General features: G+C 39.3%; 1 protein-coding gene across 1 annotated transcript; it reads left to right on the top strand.

Moving 5' to 3' along the window:
* Positions 1-1,643: 1,643 nt before the first annotated feature.
* On the top strand, positions 1,644-26,576 carry GK5 (glycerol kinase 5; the record flags this gene model as incomplete). Its single annotated transcript, XM_082003330.1, has 16 exons — positions 1,644-1,775; positions 2,852-2,945; positions 5,998-6,073; positions 6,499-6,592; positions 7,531-7,662; positions 9,209-9,284; positions 9,962-10,023; positions 10,112-10,185; positions 10,520-10,580; positions 11,737-11,863; positions 15,153-15,257; positions 17,862-17,947; positions 22,142-22,245; positions 23,388-23,447; positions 24,984-25,117; positions 26,440-26,576. 16 exons carry the CDS (start codon positions 1,644-1,646, stop codon positions 26,574-26,576), a joined length of 1,554 nt encoding a protein of 517 aa, XP_081859456.1.
* Between the last annotated feature and the right edge of the window lie 624 nt (positions 26,577-27,200).

The raw sequence follows: 27,200 nt of genomic DNA, 5'->3' as shown, positions 1-27,200 counted from the left end.
AAAAAGTAGCCTGCACCTCCAATTTCTTTTTGAAGTTTTGCTTTATCTTGTAGTGAGATGGCCCCACTTGTATTGATACCGTAAAAACATGAGGGACGTCTAGATACGTTTTCCCACTTTTACTTAAGGCTTCTTAGTTTTTGAATGTTTTAGCCTTTTATACCAGTTACACAGGTTGAATCTTACTTAGGGGGCTTTCTTCAGGAGTTCTAAATAATTATTTCTTACCAAACCTAACAGAATAATTAAATCACTTTGAAGAAAAGTAGTCTTAGTCAGATATGAAGTACTTGATACCTTTTCTGTGACATCTAGCTATTAGCTGTATCCCAAGAGATTGTGACTTGTCAAAGACAATACAAAAGCCAAAGAGAGGATGGCTTTAATGAGCTGTTCCTCAAGGAGGAAAGGTCAAGCAGCCATTCCAATGTTTCATCTTTCACGTGCCTTCAGCCGCTGTGATCCCAGCCTTTGTCCCAGTGACCTCTGCCACGGCCCGGGTGAGGTGGGGGCCCTCTCCCTACGTGGCTTTCACTGTCAGTAGTATTCTTGGTATAAAGATCCAATAACATCAGAATGTTGTCCCACATAATATCCTGTTGTTGTCTATAGCGCAATGTTTCTGTTTGGCCCCTGGGAAAAATATTTGCTGTGTGTTTTTTGCTTTTCCTGCTCTAGTTAAATGAGGAGTTAAAACTAATTGACTAATTCTTCTAATTAAATTGGGGTTATAACTAAATTACTAGTTTGGGGTTGAGCATCCTCAATTTTGTTGCTTAACTGAGAATATTTCTGGTTGTTCTTGTTTAAAAAGAGCCACCCCTTCAAAGGGCAATATGGGAACATTTCTGCCACTAACTCTGTTCCAACAGTAAGTTGAACATGGTTCCCTCTGTGAAGGAAAGTGATGGCATAAGAAAATTGCTGCAGATGAAGACTTTGTGTACGTCGTTCACTGATGCTCACTACCTTCAGTGGCAAAGCCCAGCAGTGACCATACCTAGTTGTTTACGCAGCACCTGGTCCCAGCTGACATTTTGCCATGTGGCGTGGCCCTTGGGAGGAGTTGGGGTGAGGCAGTATGGTCGCGTCAGTATTGGCACCGTGGCGCTCGCCCAATTCTTTCGGAAACCCTTTAACACTTGGTGTTTAGTTAAAGGTCCTTTACTGTAATTGGTAAATTTATCCAGAAACCGCCCAGAGTAAACATGCGGTTTGTTTTGGTGTGTTTGCTCTGTCAGTGGAAGCCTGGGGCCCACGGCCCGGCCCCCCTGGGAAGGCGCCGTCGCTGCCGGGAAAGCAGTCCCCCGCCCCGTGAGGGGCCGCCAGCCCCGGCGGCAGGGAGCTGCGCCGCCCGGCCGCCCTCCCGGCAGCAGCCCAGCGCTGGCCTCTGCCGCGGGGCCGGGCCCTCGGGGGCCGCGCTGCCAGGCCGCAGCCTGCCGAGGCCCGCCCCCGCCGCCGGCGGCCGCCACCTGCCAGCCCGGCGGCACCTCCGCGGCGCGACCCGCCCCCCGCCGCCGCGCTCCCCGCGCCCATAGGCCCGGCCGGGCGCCCGCCCCGCGGCGGGGCCGGACGGCGGGGTGGCGGTTTTCAGGCGGGCGGCGGCCGCCCGGCCGCACTCCGCGACCCCTGCGTGGCGGGCCATGCCGTGCGGGCAGCAGGAGAGCGGCGCCGCCCCCGCGCGGTACGTGGTGGGGGTGGACGTGGGCAGCACGGTGGTGAAGTGCCACGTCTATGACCGGGCGGCCGCGGTCAGAGGCTCCAGCTGCAGGAAGGTGAATCCGCGGCGGGCGGGCAGCGGCGGGCGGCACCCTCACCTCGCCGCCAGGCCGAGCGGCGCGGGCCGCCCTTCCCCGGGCGGGAGCGGCCCGAGGCGGCATTTGCCTCAGGAGCCGCCGGCGGCGGCGGGCGCCCGCGGGCGGGCCCGACCGTGCCCGCTCCCCCGCCAGGGCCGGGCGGCTTTGAGCGGCGGGTCCCCGGGGAGGCGGCGGGCTGCGCGGGTCGGGGCGCGGCGTGGGGAGCCTTCACGGGCGCTCACCCAGTGCACGGGCATCCCCTGAACGGGGCCGGCTCCAGGGACGGATTCCCGAGGGACAGCCTGGGTGAAACGAAACCCCCGGCCTGGGGGGATACCGCCATTCAGCTCGCCCCGCTACCTCTCAGCGCTTGCTGCCGCCCACCTTGCCCTGTTACCTTCGCTTTAGTCGCTTATCCACTAATCCCTCTTCAAACAAAACAGCTTCTGTTAGCGGGACATAGTGGAGGCTTGTGTAGGACTTGCGTTTACATGCGTCCAATTATGTAACAGCGCCGTGTAAAAGAAGTGCTAACTTTGGAATGTGAGTTTTAGGGCGCTTTTGGTTTGCATGGTTCACGATTTTGGGATCGAGATGATCTCCAGAATTCAGATTTTTATTGTTAGCTATTGCAGTGAAAAGGTTGCAGCGAGGGGAAGTGTAAGAAGTCGGGCAGATTTTCAGAGGTGGAAGGGGATGTTCTTGGAGGCCTGCAGTGCCACACTGTTGGCGAGCTGCTCAGGGGCATCCACATCTGAGTTCAGCAGCGGAGCCAAAGGGCTCTCTGAGAATCCAGGTTTCCAGTTTGGAGCCCCAAAAGGGGTTTACAGGCTCCCCAGTATCTGGGGGTTTGGGCTTCTTTATTCCCTCTGAACAGAGGACGTCTTCTAGAGATCACACACCCACCGTTTAACCATGTGTTGTTTCTCCTCTTGCAGTAGTTTCAGAAAATTATGAACAGAAAAAAGCAAAACCAAAAGTGTACAAACTTTCAGAAGAATGTAGGTTTCTGTGAACTAGGGATCATAACAATGTTGTGTGTCTTTCGAGAACAGGTGGAATCGCTGTATCCTCGTCCCGGCTGGGTTGAATTAGATCCTGAAGTGCTGTGGTGTCAGTTTGTTGGTGTAATAAAAGATGCTGTCCAAGGTAATGGCTTATAAAATTTGAGAAGTTAATTATTAATGAAAATTAGTAAAATTAGTTAATTAGATAATAAAATTATTTTTTTAAAGTACTGAAAATTCATCGCTGAGCTCAGGTCTACAACATGCTTTAAGGCATATTCAATCATTATGTAAATAGGACACTTCAGTTACTTTTTTTTTCTTTTGGTCAGGCCAGATTAGAGTTGAAGTAGAAGCAGAAGCAGTGCGGATACTCGATTTACACGTCAGTGACAGCGCCTTGTTGCTCCAGCTTTTTGTATATCTGTCCTTCCCCCTTGTCTGTCTGCTTTCCTCCAGATGCTCTGTGTATGAACAGAGAATAGGCTTGTCTCCCCTTCCGATTCCTCATTGTTCTACTGCCGCTTTGTTTGTGCGGATGTGAGTGTATGAGAGAATGAAAGCAGGATGCTGCATAGTTATGCTCACTCGATTACAACCTGATACTCCCACTTTTCCCATCCAAACTATGAACAGTTCTTACCATCCGATTTCTGTATTACCATTCTTCTCTATTTGTACTTTAGCCGAAAGTTTCCTAGTACTCCACGCACTAAAACACAACCCCCTTTTCTGTCAAACTTCGGAAGGTTTTGTTTTTTCTCCCTTTTCTGGCTTCTGCTCTAACCGTGCGCTTACTCTCTGCTCTATGGCTGTCCCATTATGCCAACTCCAGCGTTCTGCCATCCAGCATGGATCACCTTCTGTGCCATGCTGATGCCGTAGACCTGTCAGCTGCACCCCAGCTCGCTTTCTCACAGTGCTCCAGCCTTCTTGTCGTGTGTGTGTGCGTCATACTCTTTCTTTCAGTGCCTAAAGCTCCTCCTGTTCAGCCTCGCTTGCAGTTTGGTCTCCAAGTGTTGCTCTGCCTCCAAGCAGGATCAAGGCAAAACTGCTCTTGGAGGGCAGCCTAGAGGGCAGGGAAAGTAACCATTACCAGGTGTAAGCTGCAGCTGATTATTTTGGGCTCTTGGTCTGTTTTCTCAGCAGCTGCAACTGTTCTGTCACAAGAATAGCAATGCCACCTCAACCCCTAAAGACCTTACTAGCTTCCTCCACTCCCACCCTGTGGGGCACAGTGGGAAGCAAGATTTTTCAACTAGTTTTAAAAGGGGAAGCTTTTCTTGTGGCCAAGCTGTGCACACTGTCAGCAAGTCATTTTTAAACGGTTGTGTAATATAAGTGAGTGTAAGCCCATACTGCTGTCAGAAGGAGCCGTCCCACCCTCCTTTTTACAGGATTGTTTCAAGTCTAGAGCAGCTTCCTGAGTCAAATCACTGTGCAGTTGTTTGTGCCAGCAGAGCTTCACAAGTGCTTGTGCCAGCGCAAGAGAGGGTGTGGTACCTGGGGCAGGAATGACTGTGTGGAAGCAGAAAGAAGGCATAGGAGCACTTCAGTTTACAGGCCTTGTAGAGCTAAGATGTGATTCCATGCGTGGGTGGATGAGCTGACTAGTACTACCTAAAGGAGGAAACTGCTTCTGTTTCCATGGTCTCACCCCATCTCACACTTTGGTACACATTCAGCCATTCCCAGAGACACCTTAGCTCACCGTCTTAGCTGAAAAGTATCTGTACTTTGTCTTCTGTTTGTTTTTTCCTTTAATGGAAGTTAGATCTACTCTCATTGGGGTCTAGAGAGCATGATAGTTGTCACAGGAAAAGTGATGGGAGCATGCAGCTTGTGGCGATGGGGAGAAGACAGACGTGCCACTCTAATCCACAGTGCGCTGCAGCTTTGCCTTTGGTTTAGACCCAGCTGCTACTGGAAAAGAAATGCTGCCGTTCTCAAGCCACCCACTCCCAGGTCTTCCTCCCGTAAGCTCGTGCTACCAGCAGCACTTGTGCAGGCAGTTGGAGCAGGTAGCGTTGCAAAAGCACCGATTTGATCTTCAGCTGGTTGAGGGCCTTGATACCACTGCCTGTGTGAATACAAGGACCAGTATGAGGGAAGGTGCAGAAGCACACGCAGAAGTCAGCAGAGCAAGACATGTCCTTTCTCTCTGAAACCACTTCTGTAATCATCACTCGGTTGTAGAGTCTGCAGTATATGCTTACGCAAATGAGTAGCTTTGCACATGAAAGTTAACATGAGAACATCTATGAGCAGAACCTACTTAACCTGTGATTTCTTCAAGTAGTGGGATTGAGAGCCCTTCAGAGTAACAGTACTTTGGACAAAATAGGTAGTCTGTCATTTAAGTGGAATTTCTTAATGTATTTTTTTTTTCCCATAATTTTGCTTCTGGAAGCATGCATGGAGGTACTTGGGAAGCTGACCAGAGCTGCTTTGAAAACAGCTGTGGACATATTTAATTATTTACAGTTACATATATTGGAAACAATGTTCTGTAACAGTTACGTGAAGGTAAGATTTAACAGCAAAATTGGTGTATACCCAAATGTACATTTTTATACTTCGGAATTTGAAGTATAGTTTGTTGCATTCAGTGATATGTGGTTTAAGCACGTTTGCTCTTAGGAATTCTGAAAAATTGTTTAAGGAATATAATATATAAGGTGAGATGTCATTATTAAAGCAATGTAAAAAATCATGGCGTATTGACATGAATCTCTTTATTGCCTACAGAATGAATTTAATTTTGTTTCTTTATGGAATTTCTTTCCGTAAGTTTGTAGAGGTACTTACTCCTTCTGTTTGTGCTTTGATTCACAGTCATCCATGTGAAATGCACATTTTGATTGATTATGTAGGCGTATGTAACCTGCCTGCCTGTCTCTGGGATTGTTCAAGTAAAGTGTCAACAGGCCTTTCAGAAAGTGTAAAGGATCAGTGTGCCACAGCTGCTTCTGTAAAATATGTAGGTTTATTCACCTGGTTTGGAATCAGTTGGTCTGACTCAAGTTCGCAGATATTTCACTGTTCTAGCCACTTAGTTTGTCAGTCCGTAGAGATTTATATTCTCTTAAATTAAGTATTCTGTAGGTTTTATAGTTATATTGGAAAAGCTGTATTTTTGTTTGTTTCTTCAAATAATTTTGTGTGTGTGTGTGTGGTTTGTTTTTCTCTTTTAGCTGCGGGACTTCACATGAGGCAAATTGCTGGTCTTGGCATCTCAACGCAGAGAGCAACTTTCATTACATGGCACAAGTATGTGTATTGTGTGGTGTTTAAAATGAATTAGTATTCATAGAAGCAGACTGTAGAAATGTTGAACTTGGTCAAGTCACAACCTGAAAGCAACAAATGTCAGTCACTCATGTTCTCTTCTGTTTGCACAGCCACACCTTACAGCAGTTCAGAACGGTTTATAAGTGTGTGTCCTTTTTGTTTTGTTCTTAGTACTTTGGAAGAGATGAATATATAGGTATTTTCTAATTCCGGTAAGAAGCCTCACACTCAAAATGTCCGTGCCCCTATTACTAATTCCTCAAATGCACCAGGAGGATATGCACTTGCTTTAGGAATTGAACTAGTTTTAGGTGTCCTGACTGGAAATGATGAATGATGTTGAATTTTTTGGGCAGTGTATGTTCTCTAGTTTTAAATGGGAATGTTCAAATACTGTTTTTCAGGAGGACAGGGAAACCTTTTCATAATTTCATAAGTTGGCAAGACTTAAGAAGTATTGAACTTGTGAATTCCTGGAATAAGTCCCTTCTGCTGAAGGTAAAACTGTGCTAAGCCAGCTACTGCTTGGACATATTACAACTATTTCACTTTTATGTAGAGTAAGGGCAATATATTAAATACTGCAAGTGTCCTGTTACTATGATGTGCTGTGGCCTAAAAACATTTAACTGAGCAAGATTTGCATGGATGATAGGACCAAGAAAAAATGCAGTACTGAGAGCCTGAAGGTAGTTAATTATGGGAAAAGGTACCTGTAGGTCTAGCAAGCATTTTGTTACTTTTTAGTCTCTTTGTTGTATTAAAATGTTGCATGTTAACACTATTACAGCATAATTTGTGGATGTAGGTAGTTATTGGTTGGCAGTTTTTTGTTTGTTGCTTTTTTAAAATGTATTCTTTGCTCAGATTATCTATAGAAGGTGCATTTTATGCTGCTCATAGCTTGTGCTTCTTATCTTTTGAAGACAAGGATTTGCTCTAAGTGGAAGAACTGAAGTTACTTTTCCTGTAAATGGAAACTAACTAGCACACTCACAATAAGAAGTTAAATTCTTGGGTTTGCCACTGATTTCTGATGTGAATGAAAACTTGATTAATGATTAAATTTTGGTTAATCTAGTAAAACATGACTGAGCCTGTCTACTGTAGGAGAACTTCCACTGGAATAATGGTAGGTAACGCTGTCAACCACCTCATGCGTTGTGCTCATAAAGGTGACCTGTCTTCATAATACAGAGCAGTCTCTATCAGTGTGACAGACTTGCTTAATGCAGCAGCATTTTTCTGTGGTATTTGTTGTGGGAAGACTCTCTGTTGAAATCCTATGTAAGGATTCTCTCGCAGAATTTTAGCTTTCTGAATCTAATCTCATGTCATCAGCATCATCATCTGTGTTGTCGTCTTTTAAAGATAATTGATCAGAAACCCTTAAAGGGAGACATTAAAAATTAAGTAACTGTTTTCTTTTGAAACAGGTAATCCATGTTATTTTTACAGTGCTTCATTTCTTGACCGGGAATGATCGATATTTGGCACCAAGTTTTCTTACTTTTTCAACACAACAGAGTTCTATGAAGTTGTCATGGGTTTTTAAAAACATACATGAGGTAAGCTGGAAAGGGAAAAATAACAGCTTTCTTAAATAATAATGGCTAGTAACTTAGGTTGGTTGCACCCTCTTCAGTTTTTTCTTGCTTGTTCTTTTCCTCAGAAGAACCAGAATGAAAGACTTTTATCTGTGTTAATGTTCAAAGCCTGTCTACATAAATATCCACTCATGTTTATAAAACTTTTTTCTCTGATTCTGGAAATGTGTAATAGTAAAATGTTTTCTTCATGCATAAATAACATAATCAGATCACCTTATTTAACTTCATATGACTACACAGTTAGTAATTGTACTTTGTTTTAAAATTGTTTGCACTCTAGTTTTGCATGGCAGTTGTATTTATTTTCAACTGGCACTCTTATCTTTCCACTCTGCATTATTCCAGTGTTCACAGTTTCACAAATAATATCATCCTGAACAATCAAACACTGCAGTTTGGTTTGCTTTTTGTTGCAGTGTAAATTGGAGAATACACGTAAAGTAAGTTGTGCTGGAATAATCTAATGGACTAATGAGCACCAAGCTATTTGTTGCTGTATTCTTTGCTCTCATGATTACCATTTTCCTTGTTTCTTCCTATTGTAACTTTAGTCATCTTGTTTTCTATCTTAATTTTAAAATTATTTTTGAAGAAAATGGTTATCATCCATTTTCTACCCTGTGTAAAGAAACTCTGAAATTTTTTTAGTTTTGTCTGGTAGTTTCTGTCACAAAACTAATTATTTAGAAGGTCAAGTATAATTTTTTACTGGCATCTTTTGGCTGGACCTGTTGAAAATGTGAGGGGTGAATTTGGAGGATTTTGGAATTTAAGGTTATGCAGCTGCTGAGTTTTCAGTGCGAGATGAATGTTCTCCCACGTTGTGTCAGGCACTGATACTTAAAATATATGACTATCAAACCAGGAAGCTCAAAAATTCATGGCTTTTAAATACAGAGGATAATGTATTCAGTCGTGTTTTGAGTTAATTTAGTTTGTATGTTCTTTTTCTGAATTCGGTAGTTGTACACAGTATCAGTAGAAATTAGATGAAAACTGAATTTCCCATTTTAAAGGGGAAAAAAATTCCAAGGAAAATAACATTTTGAACTCTTTACAGACATCATAAACCAAAAAACAATGGCTCTGTCTTTATTGTCTCAAGCACGTATTTTAAAGTAGATTTATTCCTTCTATTTCTGTTAATTTTTTAAGTGCAGTATGCAGGACTTTGTTTTCTTTGTTCACTACTGTTATAATTGTGACTATAAAGTTTCCCTTCTTAAGGCTCTGATGCCACCGCAGTAGAAGATTAATTACTTTTCTTTCCTTAGCAGGTAGTGTAAGAAACTGTGCTTATTCTCTATTAGGAGCATGAACTGTAGGATGTTAGTTATATAGCCAACTCGCCCTTTTTAGAAGAAATGTTAGCAATCAGAGACTTATTTTCTGGGGACATTATCATTAACCACAAAGAAAATGGGAAGAGGAATCGGGAAATACATTCCTCTCTATTGTACCCAGTTGCAAATACTTTTTTTTTACTGTATTTTTTTGTTCCCAGGCTGAAGAAGCTGCCAAAAAAAATAACTGCTGCTTTGGAACAGTTGACACGTGGTTACTGTATAGATTAACTAAAGGTGAACGTTACAGCTCCTTTTAAATATTAATAAAAGATACTGGAATCTAAGTAATGATGTTCATCACTGTTATTGATACACCCTAGAATTCAAATACTTTTTTAAACAATTTGTGCTTTTTTATAATTGATTAATATTGCAATATATTTACTGTTTTTAAAAAATTAATTCTGAATTAATTCTTCTTTGGGCCTGCCTGGAGGGCTAGCCAGAAAGGGAAATAAGTATTCAGTGTAATCAACCTTTTAAGCATTTAAGATTTGAAGAGGACTACCAGAACTAATTGGCCTTGACTGAAGAAAAGTACCTGTGAAAGCAAAAGAGCAAAGAATTGTTACAAATGTGGGAGAATTACCAATTTTCATCCTGAGGGCTAATGCCTGACCAATTGGATCGATTATGATAGATAGTGATGCAGTCAGTGTTTTACATCTTGCCAAAAGTACTGGCTCTCTTCCAGCCAGTTCCGTGAGGGTAAAATAAGGTAATTAATATATACACATTATAGTGAGCAGCAGGTAAAGTTTGTGTGCCCATTGTATCATTATGACTTTGCCTATAGACACTCAGTTTCTATTTTGTGGGAGCCACTGAGGTGTTTAAAGAAAAAGTATGTTTAAAATTACTCTTAAATATTTGATTATCTAAAATCTTTGTGGGTTTTTTTTTTATGGTAGGTTCTGTGTATGCTACAGATTACTCAAATGCCAGTGCTACAGGCGTTTTTGAACCCTTTACGGTATGTGCTGTTCTGAAAAAATGTTGTTGCTATTTATTGTGCTTCTGAGAGAGTTGCTGACATTTTTACCTTTTCCATATTATTTCAGAAATCTTGGAACCCTGCTTTGTGTAGTTTACTTTCCATTCCAATGTCTATTTATCCTCCAGTGAAAGACACAAGGTAATTATGAGGGCATATATGAAAGAACATGATAACTGTTAAATTAATTGCCTTTAAAAAAAATGCTACATAATCTGCACAGGCCAAGTAATATATCGATAAGCCAAAAAAGTTAAATTATTTTTATATGGAGATGAACTTTTTTAACACAACATCCAAAACTTTATTTTTACTATCAGTATTTCTTGAAGTGATAGTTTTAATGCTTTCTTTAAAATAAATGGGTAGTATTACCTTTCATATGTGATGCAGATGCAGGCCTTGTATCTAGATTTCATTTTAACAAAAAAGTCAGTTCAGTGTCGTGATGTTTCTCCATAACATTTGTTTTAAGCTTCAACTTTGGATCGGCTGACTCTGAAATATTTGGGGTACCTATTCCAATAATGGCAGTGGTGAGTGAAAGTGTTTTCTTACTTAAATCTGTATATTTGTACATATATTCTTTTTATCTAGATTTTATTTAACACTTGCTTGTTTAGTAAGCATTCTCTATTCTGTCTCTATGACTTAACTACAGTAGAATTGATTGTTGAATTTTTCTCCAAAAACTCAGTTTACAACCTTAGGGGGAAAGGAGGAGAGAGGAACAGGAAGGGAATTTTAGAGGTTGAGGTCCTTTCAGGTTAGATGACCAAATGATTAAGCACTGAATGTAGGACTTAACAGAGATGGGTTCTGCTCTAAGCTCTGGTAACATGTCTCTCTGGCTTAAAAGCAGTTTTTCTAGATAAAGTTGTGCAATGGGGTCCATCCTGGCTGGACTTCAGTAAGACTGTATGCAATGCTTTATATAAGAGTATTTGTTAATAGATTCACTTGTGGTACCTTTTATTTCTTCACTAAAATTAAATAGCGATTAACACGTTCTTGCCTCAGTAATTAGGATTTGGATAAGAAAAACCCATTATTTTTGTAAAGTGATGATTTGCAGAAAAATCTGCTTGAATTGAGCTAATTGGAAAAAATGTCATCTAGCTAACATGAATTTCTCATGCTATTTTTAAAGAATTGTAGACTCAATTTATCTGTAAATTTACCGTTTCACCAAGACACAAACGTAAGTAAATGCCTTTAAGAACCATCAGCATTGTTGAAAAATTGGGCATGGAATAATTTGGTACAGGAGGGGTAGCAGAGAAAAAGGAAGGTGAGACCTCAAAAATTCAACTTTCTACTTGGGAGGAAGAGGAATTCAAGCCAAGCTACTCTGTTCTGCTCCCTGGGATTGCAAATGCCCTGTTTATCCTTGTCAAATACTAAAACATAAAATATTTCTTTTGTTTCCATAACACATTTCTGTGTCACAAGCAATACTACAGATGTTCACGTAGTGCCCAAACCTGATTTAATTTGATTGTAGTGATAAATCTGACTGTTGGAATGGCCTGCAAATACTTAAGAAATGGTATATGAGTCCTCACTCAGTTCCTTTCTGAATAGTTATTTGTATTCAGAACTCTGAAGTGTTTGTAATGATACTTTAAAATCCAGCAGCATTTTAAGTTGGTACTTGGTAGCTAACTTGTATTTGTTTTGTTGATGTGGCAGGTAGCTGATCAGCAGTCAGCGATGTTTGGAGAATGCTGCTTTCAGCCAGGAGATGTTAAACTCACCATGGGAACAGGTGGTTTCTGGAATGTGAATACTGGAGAGCATCTCTTCGCATCACAAAGAGGTAAAAGTGAAATTTTGGTTTTAGAGTATTTGACATTACTTGACAGCCCTTAATGATGAGGGTACAAAACAGTCTAAAACAGGGCTGTGCTTTTCCTTCTGTCTTTGGCTGTAGAAAAACAGCTTGAAAGTGTTTTCAGAACAGACTGTGGAGTTTTTTAATTAGAAATGTAGATCTTTGTTATCCTGAAATAAATTCTCTTCTTGAGAAGCATAAGTAACATCGCTAGTAATTATGCCTACTACCTGCATCCCTGCTTCCCCCCGCCGTGTTCTTCTTGATAGCGGTATTATACAATACAGGGATGGAGAAAAAGGGGGTTTGTCCTCTGGTTTCTCACATCAAAATATGCCAGTGGGTTGCTCTAAGTGCCTCTTAAGTTCCTCTTTTTGAGCCCTTATGCTTTGAAGTACCTGCAGTGAGGTAATGCAGGATTAGTAATTATTAGTTTTATTTTAAAATGCTAGAAATGGGATCCCCAATGTGTTTCTAGTATTTAAAACTTTGTCGTTCTGAACATTTGTGGTCTGTCAAGCTTGTTAATTTGTCATAGATGGCTATTTGTCAAGAGAGCAACAGACGATACTGAAATAAATTTGCCTGCACAGTCTCTTTCTGTCTGTCAGATTTTTAAAGAGTTACTGATTTTGGGAAGCCTACAATTTAAAATGAGAGGGCTGGGGCAGAGGACAGCAGTGTGCTAAGAAGACTTTTACTAGCTGAAGTCTGGAAGGACCTTGGCAAATAACATGAGATGTGTCAGAACTGAATAGCATAGACATTGAATGCCCTATGAATGCAAATGCTTTTTAGGCCTACTTAATTTTGTCATTGTGATGAGACTTTTACGTAGGAAATCATATGTATGTAGTCTGTCGAAATGTAATAGCAAAAACATGCTGTAAGGTTTTTCCATTTCGTTCTGTTCTAAGAAAATATTTAGCTATTGTGATCTGATAGGAGTTGAAAACTTCAAGGCAGTGCTGTGAAACTTTTACTGCTTTAGGCTGTTATTTGTGTTAAAATTATTTTTGCTATGTTCTTTGGCTGTCGTGTGGTATGATTAGTAGGACAAGTTAAGTACCTAGCTTTCTCGGGGCCCTGGGCATGAGATGTAACGTGTTCAATCTTTAAAGTTGACATATGTATTTAAGACTGCAAGATGAATCCCTACAGCATCCTTGTGCGTGCTATTCATTAGCTGCTTTTCGAGTTTCTGGTCTATGTTTAATTGCTATATATGACAGTTTATTAAAAAAAAAAAAGTTCCTTCAAGAACAGCACTTCTCACAATTCGGTGATGGAAGCATATTGCGTAGATTTAAAATCTCTCTCTCTGGCAATCTGATAGTTCTTATTAACACTGGTCATGCCAAGTGTCATGTTGATCTCTTCCCTGGAGGTAGATTATGTTACATTACAAGAGACTCTGGTGTAAGCATCTCTAGGAAGGCCACCTGATGGACCTCTCTGTCCCTAATTAGCTGTCCTTCTCTAGGGCTTTCAGCTCAGTGAATTGTTCGGTCTTGCTTCTTTGCAGATTCATCTTTGGTAGAAAATAAAGATTAGGGAGACCTGCACCAGTGAGATATACATATCACTTTTTCTTTTCAAGAGACAAATACAAACCTTAATATAAATAGGTGCTGCTGATTTGTTTTCCCTTATAAGCACCGGAGTGCCTCCAGCACTAACCAAGTTTCTGAAATTGCACTAGTGCTACCATACCATTCTTTTGAACACTGGCAAGCAAACTGGAGATGATTGTGTGAGAGACATTGTATATTAGCAAAGTCACCTTAAGAAAGTGGGAGAATCCCTAGATCCTTCTGACGCTTTTCTGGTCCTTTAGTTTTTTTGGGCTCATTTACCTTTGTGGCATTACCCATGATATCTGGGTCCTGAGCAGGGTCCCATAAAGTCTGGGTGCTTTCTTCACTCCAGCAGTTACCATACTTGTGTTGGGAGAACTTTTGATCACAGTGGCTAGTGAATGCTTAGGTTCTTACTGAGTGACCTGAAAACCCATTTGTCTAGCTGCAGTGCTGGAGAACAGCTATTGTTCAGCTAAATAATGAAGTCCTTTTGCGTTAGCATTAAAAGCAGTACTCTGCGGGACTTTTATTCATGTTCTTACTAATACAGATATCAAACAAAAAGGTCTTGAGTTCACACTGTTTTAAGTAGTATGTCTCTCCTTTCTTTAAGGTTTCAACATATCGGGGGGAGGGGGCAAAGGGAGAACAAATCAAATTTATCCTCATTATTTGCTGTTTATTTCTAATGTAATAGTACCTTCAAGGAGACAGCTCTTTGAAAGGTGCTGTACAGTGTTTTCAAATAAACTAACCGTGTTTGCCTTAGGTATTTCTGCCTTTCTTATGAGGAAAAAAAGGAAAAAACCTTCCAAGTCATTGGTTTTGTGGGTTTGGTGTTTTGGTTTTTTTTTTGAGTCACTATACAGCCAACACTACTTAGTGGAAGTCGTAACTTCCTGCACATCCCATCATGTTAACCATGGAAGTGCTCATCTTTTGTAGTTACAGACAACATAGGTCCCCAAATATTTTTAATGAGTTTGGGTGCTTGGTGTTTATATTAGGCAAACATACAGGTAAAATGCTATAGTTAACTGACAGTAGCCTTTGTTGGGGACAAGGATGGGCAAACTGTGAAACTTGCTTTCTTTTTTTGCTTTCTATGTGAGGAGACATTGTATATTGAAAAAGGAATCAAAAAGTATATCACTTTCATCCTCTTCTATGAATAGGATCTATGTTCTAAGTTTGTGTTGCTTTTTTTTCTGTGTATGTCTGGTTTAGTATTTGTGCTTCCCATTTGAAAGCCCAGCCTTCACGTTTTATGTCTTGGGGAAATAAATTCTGACCTTTTAGAAACCATTGGGGAAAATTAGATGGATTGAAAACAAATTGAAAAGTATTGATAAATTTTTAAGCATATACAATCTCTTATCATTTAAAAAAGAAGTAGGTGTAGATAGCGTTTCCCGTTAGCTTAAAGAGGGCGTTTTTGTAATTTGATAGTAATTTTTTTTTTAGGTTAACGTTGGCTTAACAAACTTGTTTGAGTCTTGTAATTCAGTCACTAAACTTTTAAACAATACTTTTAACCTTCATCGATGACATTTTTTTAAGCTTGAATTCTGCAAAGCAATTGGAATAAAATCTATTTTTTTTTAATTAGTGGGTTTGTTGGGGGGGTGCTTGTATATGTTTTTCTGGAAACATTTAACTAGGTGTTTTGTTTTGTTTCATGGAAAATAATTAAGGTCTGTATCCACTGATTGGTTGGAAGATTGGGGAAGAAGTTGTTTACTTAACTGAAGGCTGTATGTCAGACATTGGCACTGCCATAAAATGGGCTCAGGATATAAGTAAGTAGTTCTTTAATTGTATATAGTGTGAAATATTACTACTTAAGAAGCTGTTTTATAGGGTTATAGTTATGTTATTGGGCTTGGTTTTATTGTGCATAATTGAAGAAAATAGCCTACATGTGTTGGACAGCAGAAAATGCACAGTCTCATTAGTAGGTTCTCTGCTGAGTGTGTTTAGTGCAGGGAGTTTGGTTTACACAATCATCTCCTCATCAGACTCTGCCTCTCAGACCCTCCCTGCATTTGGAGGCTTTTATTTTCCTGAAACATTTTACTCTTCACTTGCTTTCTCTTGAGCATGACAAACTTCTTGATGCCCTCTTTCTTTCTTTCTTTTTTTTTTTTTTAACATGGTATCCAGGCTTGAATAGAAACAGTGTAAAGGAGACCCATCTCAAGTTAGTTTTATGCCTTCAAGATATTTGGACGTGAATGTTTAGCTGAGAAGCACAGAAATTGACTACGGGTTAAGTCTAGGTAGCATGATTGTAAATGCAGTATTCAACAAACACTGGCTGTAGTGCTTTTGAGAGATCTCTAGCTGTACATCTCAGAATTAATAACAGATTTGAGTTATATGAAAACAACATTAAGAACTTTTAAAAATAAATTAACGGTGGTGTTTATGTTGCTTCACATAGAAGTAATGTGCCTTTTGGCTGTGACTATTATGTAATGAAAAGATGTGCATTCCAATTTAATTAAAGACTAGAGAGGAATACTAGATCTATAGTAGTTGATGTTCAAAAGCACTGATTTTTTTATAGGACAACAATTCTGAGTGTTCTAATAAACTATTAACTTGTTTTAGTTAGAAATTTAGTACACCTTTACTAGGATTCGAAAAAGGAATTAGTGTCTCAAACTTTGGGTTATCTGAGAGAGGTTTTCCTGAAGTGTAACTCACCACAAAATTCCACATTTCTTGATTGTCAATTTCTGGTGCATATGTGCATATACATGCTCATGTATGTGCCCTTAAGGATTAAGTATGACTTAGATTGGTCCTCAGATCTTCAACATTTGACTGAGCCTAGAGAATAACAGCCACTAGTCTTTTGAGGAAGTTACTCAATTTGATACACAGTTCAGTGCTGCAGCTGCAAGTGTCAGTGGTACATATATCAGCTTGCTACTTCAAATTCCGTACTTAAAATGGATACTTACCCATATGGAACTTAGCCATACTTAAAATGGATATTATTGCAGAGCAATACTATGAAGGATTTTTAGCTAGCCAATAGTGAAATGGACATGACCTATAGTTGTTACCACAGGCAAAAATTGGGGAAGTTTTAGAGGGAGATAAAAAACATAGGCACACTGCTATAAACTCTCTAATAAGTAAGACCTTTATTTTCTGGAAATATGATTGCAGAGAAGCAGAATTCAGAAACTTTTATCAGCTTTACGAATAAAGAGAAGGGTAAAAGTTTTGCTCTACAGAAGGAATTGGGCCAAAAGACAAGGTAAGCTAATGGCCTCAGTAAGGATGGTGAGGGTCAACATCGATGAAGATGAGACATATAATAGTGGTAACGGTTCGGAAATAGGAATTTCTGCAGCAAGACAAACTTAGTTTAATGGGTTGCTTTTAGTGGGATCAGATCACTTACAAGAATTTTGAAAAAGTAGTATGTGAAATTTCAGGGTGAAGTCTATCTTATTTTTTTCATTTTCTGTCATGATATAGAGGTACTATATATAGTTTAGTAATAGCAAAAAAAAGAAGAAGGAAAAGATGTGATTTAGGCTTATTAGTCTGAGTACAGTAGGATCCAAAGCTTTCAAACAAATCTATGAAGGTTGCAAAGGTAAATTGAAACTCTGGTAAGTTACCAACATGGGTTTTTCAAAAATGAATTGAGCTAGATTAACCTAATGTATATTTGATAGGAGAATTTACTTTTTAGACAAGAAAAAGCAATAGGTCTCATTTATGGAAGACTTCTAGTCATCTGTAAAAATATACTATGTGGCCACATAAGGACTTTATTAGTTAAAACTACAGAAGATGGGTGTTAGTACTAAGAATTGCATGTGGGTGAAGAACAAGCTAAAGAGCGATGTCTATAGACTTAGGAAAGGAGACATCTGGCTAGACAGAGAATAAAAATGTCTATCAAAGAGGTGATATTAGGACCTGCCTTATTTATATTTATGTGTCAGTCACTTGTAAAAATATTAAGGGTGCTGATAAAATGCTGGGTATTAAGGACCTTCTCTGTAGTCATTTGGTGCTTGGGCTGACACTAATGTCTTTGGGGTTTTTCACATACTTAGGGTGCCATTGTTAGCATTCTTGATTTCCATTTATGTCTATTTGGAAAGCTAATAACCTTTTACAGGATGTGAAGATTAAAAGGCTGTAGCATAACAGATGCGAGAAGATCCTTTTGAATTTAGTCTTCATCTGAATAGGTTGGGGTTTTTTAATGTGACTGATAGACATAAAATACAGGAGAAGTGATCACTTCCCTTAGAACATGTAGTTCAAGAATATTAGAAAAGGAAATAGTCCAACTCTAGATTTTTGTCTCTTGTAATATATGAAGAAATTGAAGTAAATAATAAAAGCACGTGATTTATGAATCTTTACAGATCTTTTCACCAATGTAGATGAAACAGCAAAAATGGCACGGAGTATTGTTGATTCTCAAGGCGTTTGCTTTGTTCCAGGTTTTCAGGTAAAATTTTTATTAATATAATTGAGAATATATTTTTAATAACCCAGTTAAAATTTTAACTTTTACATGTTCAAATGTAGTCATTTCATCTTATCACAGTATTTATTCTGTACTACTTGGGTTCTTATTGTCTGTCCCTCACCACAACACATGAAGATCACTGTCATATCAGAATGCTTAAACAAAACACACACCCACCCACCCACACACACCCCCCCACCCACCCACCCACACACACCCCCCCCACCCACCCACCCACACACCCCCCCACCCACCCACCCACACACCCCCCCACACACACACCCCCCCACACACACACCCCCACCCCCCCCATCCCCCCCCCCCCACACCCCCCCACACACACCCCCCCCCCCACCCCACCCCCCCCCCCCCACCCCGCCATGAGAGAAGCTGTATGAAATAGGAAAATTACTTCAATTACTTCTATTTTGCAAATGGAGGCCTGGGGGACAGATAAACTAAATTACTTGCCCACAGTAACTCAGGCAGCGCCTGCAGAGACAGAAACTGATCCCATAGCTTTTCTGCCTCATCCACAGCCTTCATTGATACAATACTTCTAAGCACTGTTCTAAAATAATTCATTTTATTCTGCCTGTTTTCAAGACGTAGGTTGCAATTCATCAGAATACTTAAATGTACTTAAATAGATTGCAAGTCCTGGTGTTACGAAAAGCAAAGATAGTAATATTTAGATACTTCTTTGATATGCAGATTTAATCTGAATTAGATTTTCCCCTTTAAAATAGGGTTTGTGACATGTTGCTGAGCACAGTGTGTATAGTAAGGAGTTCCTGGCACTTGTTCTCCACTTTAGTCCCGTCCATTTCCCTCTCTGTTTGAGGAACTTAACTGCAATTACTTGATCCTGTCTGGGTCACAAGCTCTGGATTCTTTCTACTCGCTTTCCGTTTATGCTAGAGACTTGTGTATCCTCATGTCTGTCCTTTCCACCTATGATTCATGATCCCTCTTGAGTTTCATTTAAAATGTGAGTTACTGTCCCTGTGCAGAGGCAGCAACAAAGGTGATATTGATGCTGCAGTTCCGTCTGGCATATTAGTCTAGATTGGGATCAATGGGAATGCCAGTTAATACATTACATTAAATGACAAATTGTGATAGCTGGGGAGTTGACATACTCAGCTACAAAGCAGTTGCTTCCAGTATGGGTTTGACAGTTGGTAAGTTTGTAATTTGTCGCCACAAAATATGACAGAGCTGCAAGCCAGAGCTCTTAGGCTTATCATACAGAAGAGTATCTATTCTTCATACAGAATGAAAATAGACAGGTTTTGCTAATGTAGCCATTGCTAGCTTAGAGACTGTGCAGCACGGCAAAACTTTTTCGTCTAGTTATGCCACTTCCCTAAGCAACATCAGATAATCTGACTAAAAAGCACGCTTTCAAGCAGCATAGCTGTTTCTACATTGTGGGTTTGTCAACATGAAAATACCCATGTCTCTGCAGAACTTTGTTTTTCTAATCGGTGTTGCTGTTCAAGAGAAGCTCTGCAGTATAGCCCTGGTCTCCAAGTTGTCATTTGGAATATTAGCATTATAAACTGCATTGGACAGATGGACCAGGCAAGATGAAGGGAAAGCTGTTGCCGTGCTGTGGGGGTTTAGTAATGTCTGCCATCAGCTGGTTCTTTGATGCATAGACAACTGATGTTTGAACCTGTCAGGTGTTCAAAAGTTACTATTTTACCCAAACAAAGAAAAGCCATTAAGTTGAAAACGGTATTCTTTTTTCTTTTTCCCTCAAAAATCACCACCACCTCTTTTCTCTTAGAAGTCTTAGATAGTAATTTATTAGTTTGAATACATACATTTTGGATCTAGACAGTTTTTGACAGCTCCTTTCTCTATGTGTGTCCAAAAGTGAGTTGGTTTTTGTTTGGTTTTTTTAATCTTCATTGATCTACCATACTCGGTTTGATCATTGCCAGGACTAGTGTCTTTTTCTAAAGAAACTTAACTTCTCTAACCTTACCTTTGTATAAGTCCTGTATGTTAATGGAACAAGGCAAAGAAAAATTCAATTTCTTCTGCAGGTAGCCTAGCTACCTTCTCTCTCAAACAGCTGACTTAATCATTATATTTATTTTTAGAGGTATAAAGCTTGATTATGCTGTGATGTTTCCATTTAGCGTTTACTGTGAGTAATTGTGCTGTGAATAAGCAAATGTTGAGCCATGCCAAATTTCAGTATTTGCAGACAGGAATCCTGAGGTAGACAAATGTTAGTCTGAATCTTTTTTGAACCTTTAGTTCTATTAATATTCAAGTTCTAGAGATGATGGTTAATCCTCATTTTTGTTTGTCTGGTTTTGGTTTTGCTTTGAGGGTTGGTCTCCCCCTTGCTTTCTTGACACTGTCTCCAGAAGGAACCCCAGCTAGCTTCTTGGTAAACATTGATTCGCACTCTTTTTCCCTAATTCTAATATTCCCAGTACAAATTTAGAAGCCGTACTTAGAAAACTGAACGGATTTCTCTTTAACTGTGGCATCTTCTTACCACTAATAGTATTCACCAATGTGAATTTCTTTGCCTTTTAAAAGCCCTCCTTATTTCAGTGGAACGTGCTTAGCTAGTAGACTCATGGTAACATAATTTGTATCAGTTTAGAAATTGGGTGGATTAAGTGGTATGAAAAGGGACATTAATAGAGTTGAACACTTCTGGGACTGTAATGTGTCTGTGTAGCTTCACTGGCTAGATACAAATTGGTTGTATGGTAATGGTTCTTAGACTTCAAAATGATAGTGGTTGCGGAGGGTTCTTATGAAGTCCGTATGTTCATTTCCTGCACAGAGTAAAATGTTTCTCTACTCGTTCATGTTAAAGACAGTAAGAACAAGTTTCTTTCTTACTGAATTCTACTGCTGTGATGCAGTGCACTGAGAGGAGCATCATTGTGAAAGGGTATTTCAAAATGAGTGAATATGTGCATTAATCTTTTTTCCTTTTACTCATTCTGCTGGAAACAGGGGTTTCCAGGCTTAATTTGCTGTGGTAAATAGTAACCTTAGGACTCTTCATTGGGGTGTATGCATATATATGCACTGCCTCTTTTTTCTTTAATGATTGATTCTTTCAAAATACTCACCCCTATATATAATATGAGTCTGTGCTTTTTAGCTTATTATTTTGTATATGAAAATCTGTAAACTTGTAAGCCATGAATCTTTATTATGCTACTGAGCTGGACAAGTGGTTCCATTCTTAGAATGAAAAGGGTACTTGTATATGGAAAAAAAGAATATTTTATTTGACTTTAATGCAGAAGTTTCTATTTAGGAACTTCTGCAAAACGCCAGTTTTCCCTTTGTCTACCTATCCATACATAGTTCTTTTTTAACATATGGTAGCATTTTCTTAAATTGTGCTTATACATGCATATACATATATTTATAAAGTGAAATTCAAACTTCTGGTAAGTGTTGTCATAATTGATATTTAGCACAACACAACTGGAAAGGATTGTTTTAATTTAAAAATTACTGTCTACAGTGAAAATAAGATTTTATTTTGTCACAAACAAGGTACAGACCAGCAAACTAGTATTTTGTGATAAATTTCATCAGAGGAGTGGAGACGAGATTCATCAATCGGTTCTCTAGTTTTCCTGAAAAAAAAAAAAAAAAAGACAACTTAGTGACCACTAGAATTTTCGTTGGACTCTCTTTATCAGTGTCACTGAGAACAGGCTGTGCTATAAACTAATAAAAAGTATTACCATCCTTTTCAGTGTTACTTTTAAAAGTAATTTCATCTTTCTTTCAGCAGTTTAGGACTGTTTAAAAAAGAAAAAAAGGGGGAGGGTGGTGAAATGTTCCTAGAGAACAGCAATATCAGTGTGCCCTGTCCTAGACACTTGAAGCATACACTACATGTATTTTAAAGAGAAGTCATAGAGATTAGTGTTATTTATTATGTCAGATTCGGAGGAAATCACTTGAACTTTTTGCTGTTGAAAGAATCTATTTAAACTGTTCACTGAGTTAGCTAAAATAACACAATATACCTCTTACATACTGTTTTCAATTTTCTTCTTTCACTATGCTGCCTGTCGTTCTCGTAAGTTGTTTTTTTTCTTACTATTTGACTCCTTTCTCAAAAGCCTACAAATACAATTCACTGAACTCACGGTGAAATCTTTCCTGCAGGTTTCTGTGAATGACCCATATTTATGTGCCTCTTTCATGGGGCTGAAACCATCCACTACCAGAAACCATCTTGTACGAGCTATACTGGAATCTGTGGCTTTCAGGTACTGTTTGCTTAATTTCTTGCTTATATTTTCTTCTGTTTGTTTTTACTTTGATCAGCAGTGTTAAATGGATACATGGACTTCTGCAGTTTGTAAAATATAAACTGTAGCAGTCCATTACTGTTACACTGAAAAGGAGTTTTAACTGCTTCCCTTTTTTTTTTTCCCTTAACACTTTACAAATAAACTTGTGTGTATTTATTAGTTCAGAGGTTTTGTTATTAAGTAACCAGATAGAGACAACAACTTCCAGATCTAACCTTCAAGGCTAAAGATATTACTGGTAGTCACTGATGATGTCACATCAGTAGCTCACTGTGGAACAGATTGGTTCTGCCTTGCAAAACTGCCCAGCCTGCCTCAAACTGAAGTTGAATATGGTTTGAGCCTGGCTCACGCTGCACTGTGGCCAGTTAGGGAGCACTGATACGATTCCTTCCACCTAGTCACCAGCTCTGCTTTGGGCATAATAACCTCCTGCAAAGAGGCAAGCAGGGTGTCTGGAGAAGCGAACGTTCTGAATTGCTGCAGCTGGTTCTAATGCATTTTTTCCTCCACTGTAAGAGGAACGTGAGATGCAGTAATGCCTGAACTGAAGCATGGGTCTCTTGAAAACAGGGATGTTAAGAATCTCATCTCATTCAAATACCTAGCTAGAAAAGGGTAGAGATCCTTTGTGTTTAGGTTTTCTTCCATTAAATGAAATTAATTCAGAACAAGTCAAATTTTCAGCCTTCAGATGTTCCGTTTAAAGAACAGCTGGATAAACTCTGATTAACACTCTTGTGCAGCCTACTTTCCTCATGCTAAACCACTTGTTACAACAATTGTATCTTGTCTGTAGAAACCTATCAGCAATTTCAGGTGGGGAAAAATGTACCTTCTACAGTGACTTGTTATAGAATGGACTGTGATTTAGCCATAGGTGTAATAACCTTTGTAATGGTGTATAACAAAGACCAGTTTCAGGGTTTCTTTTTTTTTTTTTTTAATTTATGCATTCTGGAAGCTTGCTAGCAATTGCAGCAGTTCTGACACAACTGAGGCATTTTTTGCCTTGTATTTTATTTTCTGACTATGTAGATACTGGAAACACTTTATGGAATATATAATGCTTAATTCAACTAAACATTTTTTTAAAGAAACAAACAGCTTTATGATATCATTGTGAAGAAGGTACGCATTCCTCTTCAAACGATTCGGTAAGTTCTGAGTAACTTTTAAATTTTATATATTGGAGTTTGATTACAAATAGGTGTCAACTTTATTATGCATTTTATCTTACTGTAAAAATTCTGCTGCTGAGAAATAGATGATTACCAAGTCAAATGTTAATGTAACTTAAGTGGCAGTACAGTCTACCCACAGAAGGGTTGGTTCTTATTTAAACTATTAGCATCAGTGATTGTCAGTGGATGAGTGCTCTAATTTATAAAAAAAAAAAATGGGGGGGGGGGAATTCATGTTTTCAAGTAGCACTAGAATGCTTACAGCAATGCCTACCACAAAGCTCATTCTACCCTTTATTATTAGTCTTTTGTACTGAATTTTTTTGTGCTGGGTCTCTCACAGACTGAATATTTTTTGAAGACATCAGGTAAAACTGGATCTATTTGTGAGGGAAAGAGGGAGACTGTTTTTACAATTCAATTGTTAAGACATTGGTTTTGCTTCAGTCTTTAAGGAAGCAAATCAAACTTAGTGAGGTAACTGTGATCCCTAGAATATGCTTTTCATGATGTCTTGGAAAAGTTTAGCTGAATTACACGTTGCTGGAAAACTATGTTGCACATTTTGGTAGGTACTTCGTTTGAACACACCAGTTGTCTTAGAGCCTCAAGCCCTCTCACACTAAAGCTCTGCAAAATTCCTCCTTCTGGCAGCCAGGGGTCATGGTGATACCACAGTCAAGAACAGAGAGGGGAGTGTTCCTGTCCCTCTTGTGGCTTTTTTTCCAATACCCATGCAAAGAAAGAAATAGACTGGCAGGCATGTAGACAGTTGAGAAATCAGACTTCTGAGTACTGGAAGAAAAGTGAAAGTACAAAGTTGGGGGAGGTAAAAGTTTTTCTGTCTTCCATCACATCCTGGGACAGAGTAGGGAAAAATGAAGTAACAGCCAGGCTTAGGGTTCTTAATGAAGAGGAAAAGATGAAAAGTACTGGAATTTTTTATTCCTTAGGAAGCCTTTTTACATAGAAATATTGCATCCAAAATTTGAGAAGCTGTATTAAGACTGCGAACTGAAAAATGGGAAGTGTGGAAGTACTGCCTAGGGCACGTTAGAATTCTGATCCCATTTACATTGCAATGTAAGCTTTAAATTGTTCCTGTTTTATTCATTAGTATAAAATTGCTGTTTCATATAGTGACTGTAACAGTTAACTATGATCAGTAGCAATTCAGCTTGTGGATTAAACATTAGAAGATAATGAGGTAGACTTAATGGGTTTTTTTAGTAGGATTGTAAATTGCTTTCCGTTGTCTGTCCTATGTCTGTGTCTGTCCTATGTCCCTGTCTGTCTGCCATTCTGCCCCTAGGTTATAGGCATTCTTTTTTTTTCCCTAGGAACCTTGTGCTGGCTTCTAAATTTGCGCATAAAATGGAAATGCATTTGTGCATGAGTGACAGGAAGATTTATGCATAGGTGTGAAACCCCAGAAGTTGTTTTCTGAAATGTTGGCAATAAGCATTTGAACTAAATGATTTTTTTTTAATTCTTCCCCTCTCCCTATAGAGCTGATGGAGGTGTCAGTAATAATAGTTTTGTCATGCAGATGACTTCAGATTTAATTAATAAGAAAATAGAAAAACCTGCCAATACAGACATGTCTAGCCTTGGTGCTGCTTTTCTAGCAGGCCTTGCTTCAGGTATGTATTCATTTAAAGGGGTTTTGCTTTTCCCTTCATAATGCATGTTCGTAAATACGGAGAAAAAAGAAATCATAAGAAAACAGAGCATAACTTCAAATGATTGTAAAAACTCCCCAAAGAATTACTTTAGCCATTTTTGTGGGAACCCAAGGTAAGTAGTGTTTATGTTTCTCTGCATAGTGCTTTGTACCCACGTACTTGTACTTGACAGACCAAAGAAACAGATGACAATGTCATACATAAACCAAATCAAGGACCTTGTTTGTATTTCTAACAGAGTGACCCAATTTGCTGAGCAGTTATATATTTGTTTAGTTTTACAAAAGTGAATAGTGACAGTGAGTTCTGCACAAACGTTTGTAAGATTCATGTACATTTAGAAGGATATACTACTGGAGAAGAAAGAGTTGAACCTTGTCTTGCGGCTTCCCTCTTCCTTGGCCAGGACGCTGCATCCCTTCCCATATTGGCACTGCCTGGAGTGGTGCTCGGTGGGGATGGATCACGTGACAAGGAAGCTGCTGTGCTTACGTGCAGCCGTGTCATTCCTGCTGAAGCTGTCCCCCGTCATCTGTGACCTGAGCCTTTATTCTTTAGGGTCTTCACGGAAATAAACACAATGGAAGTACAAAATAAACTATTAACAGGGAAAAAAATCCAACTCTACTCACACAGAATTCTTGTATGTAATTAACCAGGCTTAAAACTACAAACTGTCAATGGTTTTGCTTAATGGAAATATATTTAGTAGGTGGATATTAACTTCATTCAGTTGCTTTGGTATGTAAATAACACAACTGTAAGATAAAAATTGTGTGCTCAGGTAAGACTTAATTCAGGAATTAAAACTTCAAGAAAGCTGCAGCCTTTGATAGACAAGAATGATTCAATAGTACAGATTAATCTGAGTATGTAATACCAGCTGTTTTCTGCCATTTGTGCAATTTTTTAAGACAGTAGGAAAGCAACTAGTGCCAAGTCTTGGTTTCTGTGGCCCTTCTTCGTGGAGAGGGACCTGCAGCCGAAAGCACAGTGTGGATGAAACCTAAGGGAGCTTCAGTGTACCAGAACTGTTCCTTGGAAACTGTCCCAGTTAAGCAGATGTGCTGTTGTCAGGATTCCAAATAAGTGGATGCTATTGGAAGGGAGTTTCACAATGTTAAAAATATGCTTCCCTCTGAGAAAGTTGTTGGCTGAGTAAAGAAAAGCTGTCATTATTTCTTACTGTGTTTCTGCCTTAAATCTCTTGGAAATAAATTAAAACAACTCAAAAATAACATATTTGCAGTTAAGCTTGAGAATGAACTTTCTGTTTATAGGATTTTGGACTGACAAAGAACAACTAAAGAAGCTAAGGCGAATAGAAGCCGTTTTTGAGCCCCAGAAGGACTCTGAGGAATACACACCTGCTATGGATACCTGGCTACAAGCAATGAAATGCTCCCTGCACTGGTAGAAATTGGCATTTTAATTGTAGAAGAATTAAAATGTTTTAATTCATTTATAAAATCTTGACATTAACAGGACAGTAAAAACCATAACTGAAACTTGTGATGGTTTATATATACAGTTACACGGTACTTCAGTTACCCCCCTGCTGCTAGATTGCTTACCACACCATGATGAACCTTCATATCATCCCTATGACAGCTGTAGTCCAGCTGCAGCATTTGTGTCCCTCTAGCGACCTCCTTTGGGTGGCCCAGCCGCTTGAATCCTACTATGTACTAGAGATGGGGAGTTTTTCCTATGACGGGTTTTCTACTGAGGAACTTGCCTCCCTTCTGATCTTTAAAACCTTTGGTATGTTAATGGTCAAGGAAGGGGTAAAAGGCACATATACTTCCCTAGGCATTTCTAAGAAATGTAAGTTGATTGGGAGGGTGAGTTGTGATGAACTTGATTGTATACAAAGATATTTTCTTATTAGTAGCCTGTTACCACCTTTTGGTTGACTTTCTAAGGAAGCATTTGACCCAGCTCTGTGATGACATTTTTGTGCACTAAATTAAGATGAAATACAACAGCAAATAGGCTTTCAGTACTCCATTTAAGAAAAAAAAAAAAAATCTAGGATTTT

Source organism: Phaethon aethereus (assembly GCF_964289735.1).
Source record: "Phaethon aethereus genome assembly, chromosome: 9".
NCBI classification, from domain to species: domain Eukaryota; kingdom Metazoa; phylum Chordata; class Aves; order Phaethontiformes; family Phaethontidae; genus Phaethon; species Phaethon aethereus.
Note: the sequence above shows the minus strand (reverse complement) of the source record. Positions and strands in the feature narration are given on the sequence as shown.